General features: G+C 42.8%; 1 protein-coding gene across 1 annotated transcript in view; it reads left to right on the top strand.

The window, feature by feature from the left end:
* The first annotated feature begins 1,097 nt into the window (after window positions 1-1,097).
* The window catches only part of PKHD1L1 (PKHD1 like 1), a 161,888-nt gene continuing 156,634 nt past the window's right edge, over window positions 1,098-6,351 (top strand). Inside the window, exons 1-2 of the mRNA XM_046015318.1 lie at window positions 1,098-1,224; window positions 3,315-3,404. Of these exons, the coding sequence (XP_045871274.1) occupies window positions 1,152-1,224; window positions 3,315-3,404 (163 nt within the window). The 5' untranslated portion in view covers window positions 1,098-1,151. The remainder of the gene's footprint in view (window positions 1,225-3,314; window positions 3,405-6,351) is intronic.

Below are 6,351 nucleotides of genomic sequence, written 5' to 3'. Positions count from 1 at the left end.
CTTGAGGAGGAATGGAATTTCAAGAAAGATGTTTACATGTCACGTGCTGCAAAGAGTTCCAAGAGTAAGAAGGTCAGTGGTGCCTTGCAGGCACTATTTTCAGGAGGGTGGTGACAGGGGCCATCAATTTGCAGAAAATTATGAGATACATGTAATTAACCAAATCTATCAACAACAAACATTAACCCCCAATGAGACAGACAGAAACTTTAAGACTGAGGATCTAATTGTATTAGTGTAGAGTTCTCCTATTTCTTCTCTCTTCCCTCCCAGCTAGAGTAGTCTGATTTGGTAAACACAGGATGCTGAGTTAAATGTGAATTTCAAAAAGACAACGAATAATTTTTAGTACAAGGATATCCCAAGCATTGCGAACCCTCATTCGAAGTGTGCTACATTGGGGACCAAGGAGGGGGTAAGAGCACTGACTGCTGGAGTCCTCACCTGGACAAAGGCATAGGACTGTGGCTAAGTTACCCAAACCTCAGGCTCCAGGTTGGAACATCCGGGATAACAATAGTCATCGTAAGGAGTAGTAACGGTAACAGCTCTTTGGGGATTATTGTGAGTTGATGTCTCTACAGCACGGGGCATGGCGTTTGGGACAGGCAAAGAAGTCGATACCTGTAAGAAAGGTTGTTAATTAAAGAACCGCACTAATTTCTATGACGTGAAGGGGGAAAATGTGTGGGGTTTGTGTATTGAACCGACCTGTAGGTCCACCTGGGGATAGTTAACAGCCAAAGCATGCAGGCAAATGAACGTGTGTAGGCCTAGAATTTAAAAAAGGGGAGGCGACGGGATTCACGGAAAACCTGCCCATTGATCCCTCTTACCAAAAGGAGTGGAGACAATACCCTCACCGGGACAGCCTTGAGACGTCGGCACCCAGATCTGAGTGTGGATGTCTGACGACCACAGACCGGTCGGAGCCAGTTCGGTTCTCCAGGGCTGGGGTGGGTGTCTCTGCCAGCACGTCGCAGAGCTGCCGCGGGACAGGCCGGGGCGGGGCGGGCCCCGGGTGGCGGAATCCGCCTGCGCGCGTGGGAAGAGTCGCGTGCGCTAGCGAGTCCCGGTCCGGGAGCGGAGCTCGGCGCTGGCGGCGGCTGGGAGTGAGCGGCGCGTGCAGACTCTGCGCGAAGGACGCGGCGATGGGACACCTGTGGCTCTTGGGAACCTGGGGCCTCTGGGGGCTGCTCCTATGCTCCGCGGATCCCCGCGAAGGTAATTCATCCGGGGCGCCAGGGAGGCAAGCAGAAGTCCGTGCAGACGCAACCCTGGCTCCCGGGGCCGCGGGAGAGGAGGGACTGCCGGGCGCCAGCCCTGCGCCAAGGCTGCGGGTCATGGGCACGGCCATCCTGGGGACCTGGGACCTGGGACCTGCAAGGCAGGCCTAAGGGACAGACAGGCAGGCAGACAGACACACACAGAAGAGGAGAAGAGGAGGAGAAGAGAAGAGAGGAGAGAGGGATTGCTCTTAAGTCATAAGAGTTACTCCTTGAATTATGGAACCGCACCGCCCCTACCCACAAGGGGCTCAATTGGAAAAAGACTCTGAAACTTGGCTGGGGGTGGAGGTAGGGGATGCAATCTGAGTCCTCTCTCTTCTCTTCTTGGGTGCCTTTCCCCCACCAAAGGGAGTGCAATGTCCCCAAGTAGGACAGGAATGGGTGTCTGTGGCTGGTGTCAGTCACTTTAAGGGGCAGCTGCCCTCTGCCTTCAAAGTAATACCCGGGAGAGGGTTGGAAGAGCCTGATAAGATAAGAAATTGGAGTTGTCTGTGGAGATAAGGGAGGATGAACCTGAGATAGGTGGAGAGCAGCACCGTCTTGGAGATAGGATCCAGAGCCCTCGCTGGAGTTTCCTGCTCTTGGCTGTGGGCTGCTGGAGGTTATGAATGTGCCTGAAGCAGAATCAGCCTTGGAGCTCTTGGCAAAGTCAGACCCGTGACATTTGAAGTCCATGCTAAACTTTTTGCGGGCAGGAATGAACTGTATGATTATAATTTCTTTAACCCTTTCTCATACATCGACTTGAAACAGTAATTTCTATAGGTTTTCTTTTTGTCCACTTCAATTTTTCCAATTTTGAGAATTGTTACTGGATCTAATAATACAGATTTGTACAGTTGAAGTGGAAAATGAACCCTTTTAGCCACTGTGTATCTTTGAGTTGTTTAAAAGCATACTTAAAGGGGCGCCTGGGTGGCTCAGTGGATTAAGCTGCTGCCTTCGGCTCAGGTCACGATCTCAGGGTCCTGGGATCGAGCCCTGCATCGGCCTCTCTGCTCCGCGGGGAGCCTGCTTCCTCCTCTCTCTCTGCCTGCCTCTCTGCCTACTTGTGATCTCTCTCTCCGTCAAATAAATAAATAAAATCTTAAAAAAAAAAAAGCATACTTAGAGTTCTCCAGAGAAGCAGCTTGCTTACCCCTGTATTTTGCATAGGCACCTACCTCCCTCTTTCTAGAACTTTTTTTTCTCTCTCCCATAGTTGGTCCAGTCTAGCTGCTCATATTTGCCCTCCAAGATGCAGCAGGGACAACCCTTCTAGAAGTCAGCAGGACATGAGCAGTGTAGTTGAAGTGCCCCTTCTTGGTCACCCATGACCCCTCTGCTTTCTTGTCACGCTGTACTGTCTAAGCTAAGCTTTTGGGAGGTTGAGACTGTTAACACATTTTTATATCCCCAGGACACTTACACCGTTCAGTGAATGAATTGGTAACCATTAAAGTAAGAACTTACTATAATCAGGAGGCTAAAAAGATCCCAGAAATGATCTTTCCTGAAGTCTTACTCCATCACAGAAAACAATTTCTTCTTAAAATGCACCATTAGATTTTTGTGCCTGGACTTTTCTCTTCATTTTCATTTATTCTTTGCATTTCTTATGTGCTTTCCTGATGAATGACTTAGTTCTCCACGGTGTTATTTCTCCAGTGTTGTCTGCTGCTGTGTGGGCCGCCAGCTGTAGTTACAGATCTGCAGTGAGTGGAGCGCTATATGAAATTAAGGGTTTAATAAATGTTTTATAATATGATCATTACGAATGGCGAAAATGACCCTGGGTTATTACCACCCTTTGTGGCACCTCAGGCAGTGCTTTGCATACAGCCAATGAGTATTAATTAAGTGAATGACTTATTTCCCTGTCAAGTCGGTGGTTAGTAGTAGACCCCCAAGTCAAATATGGGCGTATTTACTTTCAGTCCTGTCACCTCCAGGATGTTTTTCTTATAACATCGTAAGACATGGTACCAGATTTGATGCTTGCAGTACTTGATGCTGTTATCTTTTCTGTGTTTTCATATCTTTCAGATGGCTCTAAAATAATTCCCAAAGTCACAGAAATAATTCCTAAATATGGCAGCATAAATGGAGCAACAAGACTGACTATCAAAGGAGAAGGTATGGTTGCTTTTTCTTTTCTTTCTTTCTTCTTTTTTTTTTTTTTTGGTCAAGGTTGAGGTATTTTTTTTTTAATTTTATTTATTTATTTGACAGAAAGAGAGATCACAAGTAGGCAGAGAGGCAGGCAGAGAAAGAGGCAAAAGCAGTCTCCCTGCTGAGCAGAGAGCCTGATGTGCGGTCAATGCCAGGAATCTGAGATCATGACCTGAGCCGAAGACAGAGGCTTAACCCACTGAGCCACCCAGGCGCCCCTGAAAGCTATTAGGTTTTTAACAGAGTTCTAAAAGCCGTGAGAGAAATGCCCCAATTAAAACAAAACAAGACAACCACTCAGCTATTTCTTCCTGTCTGGAGATCTAAACTCCTTCAGATCCAGGAGCCATGGCTTGAGTTTAAGTACACAGACCCAGATGGCCCTTAGTTATAAATACACACCAAAACATTCTATTCTTAAGGCATTTTGGAAGAACCTCCTTATGAATTTAACTCTAACCTTTGCTCTTTCGTGGACTCTCTGAGTCACAGTGTATCCTGTGTCACTGGTGTCATGGTGAATTTCCAGTTTTCCCGTCCATCTCAATTTCTGAATGCTCTTCACAGAGCATCACAGAATAGTCAAATCCTATTGGAATGGCAGGTACCTGCATCCCCGCCGTGATTTGACTTCCCTCTTCTTGCCTTAACCATATACTGTAGGTGACTAAAAATGTGTTAGCACCTGTCTTTCTCAGAAGCTGAATCTAATACTATTTTATATAGGTTTTCAGGGCTCATGATATATATAGAATGTGTATAGAGCAAGGTAATGAATTTGTAAAACACACCAGACCTCCAAAACTCCAGGAATGTGCTACTTGAACAAAATTTATTTGGAGGAACTGTATTCACATCATCAGAGACATCAGTGCTGTCTCTGACCCATACTTCATGTTTACAACTGCATGCAGAGCTAATTTATTAATCACACAAGAACATTTTCTACATGGAACTGTAACTGCCAGATGATTACTTAAGTGTTGGTCCCATAGGATTGTAAAAATGTTTTATTTTTATAAAAGTCAAGATGAAAAAATTAAATGTTAAAGAAATATTTGACTTAGAAAGTGAGTTCTCTGAGATTCCACTCTCTAGAAAGAACTACTGTTAGTATTTTGGTGTATCTACATGAGTTTTCCATTTCCACATGTCATATTCACTTTTACAGACCAAAATTTGCTAGTGCGTTAGTTTGTTCTAAAGGCTGTGCTTCAGGAGCCAAAGAGACATAATTTTACAGTTATGATGCCCAAGTAAAGTGTTTTGAGCACTTTATTTCCATAATCATGGAAATAATTGTGTCTCCATCTAAGAGGACTGATTTAATGAGGAGTATTATCATTTCGATTATTAGTTCAGGAGTTTTTCTAACTTTCTACCTATATTTCTCAATTGCTTTCTTAATAGTTCCCTTTACTGGAAAAAAATCAATAAGATGGAAGGAGTAGAATTTTACTTTTGGCTTTATCCCCCAGATATTTCCCTATTGCATATACTTTTGTCTAACTGAAGTATTGAATTATATAGTTTTTATAATGTTTTAAGAAACCCAGGGACTTTGGTCCGGTCCTGTCCTTGCCCCTTCCCACTCTATGCTGGGGCACGTTACTTCCCTAAGCCTTAGCTTCCTCATCAGTAAAGTGGGGTATTGATTCCTACCTGTTGGGGCTGTTGTGACAATTGAAAATGATGATGTATCTAAGGTACCCAAAGATACTATCTGTTTCATAAATTAGAGTCATTTTATTTTTATTATTTTGTTTTATTTTTTTCATTATCCTGCATTTATGTTATAGGTTCGGTTTCATTCTTTAGGAATCATCCTTACCACACTGTACTTCTCCTTTTCATTGTTTTGCTGTTACAATTCTTCGAGTTAGTTTGTACTCTCTCACCCCTGCATTTTTTTAACTAGAGAAATCCAAACAGCCCCATGTGGTATATGGTGACCGCCGGCTTCAACAACACACATTTTCCATGATAGCAGCCCAGGCTGCTATCAGGAGAACCAGGTTTGCGTGCCTGGCAAGTCATGTCTCCAGTTTTTCTGCAAAAGAAAAAAAATACATCAATATGCCAGGAATTTCCATCTGAAAGCCTCAACCTTTTCTGTATCCAGGGTACACCCAACACTTCCTGTAATCTTTGTCCCTTGGAGTACTTCCAGAGCTATCCTCTTTATACCCAAATTTTTATTTAGAATTAAACTTTTATTTAGAAATTCTTTTTGGAGGTGATTCCTTTGTGTGGCTTTTGAACTCTTTGGAATTAGCTAACAAATCAGAAATATTTCTGTAGTTTTTTTTAAGCAATATTTGTAATGAGAGTATTTACAAATCCTATTGATTTGGCTCATGTTTTTACTTCAGGGAGATAGGTCTATATACTGGACATAAGTATGTAAAAATATGTATGACATATATGACATTAAATATATGTATGTGACATTAAAAATATATATGGCATTAAAACAAAGCCAAAAACAATATCATCTTTTGTTGGTTTAATTTTTTTCAATTGTATTTGTCTCAGGAATGCTGAAATACAGATCTGTGTTACCGTATCAATTTTGTGACATGTGCCTAAGAGGAAAATAAATACATGTATCACATCCTGAACCACCCCACAAGTAAAACTTTCCATACTTTAGTTAGTTGCCAGCAGCCCTCTGTTTATTTCAAACTCAACATGAACACCAAAGATAAGCACTAGTTGGCAAAAGGAAAGGGCAGGTTTACAAGTAACTTGCTTTTCTGTGTTTTCCTATATCTTTTCAAAATTCCATTTTAGCAATAACTGCTGTCCTAGAATCAAAACTTCAGATCCAATGCAAGTGTCTTTCACATGTCAAATTGATGCTTATATTTGTACTTTAGCCTATATTAGATGAGCTCTGTTTGGTTACGGT

Source organism: Meles meles, chromosome 1 (genome assembly GCF_922984935.1).
Source record: "Meles meles chromosome 1, mMelMel3.1 paternal haplotype, whole genome shotgun sequence".
Classification (NCBI taxonomy): Eukaryota; Metazoa; Chordata; class Mammalia; order Carnivora; family Mustelidae; genus Meles; species Meles meles.
This window is presented reverse-complemented; position numbering and strand designations above follow the sequence as displayed.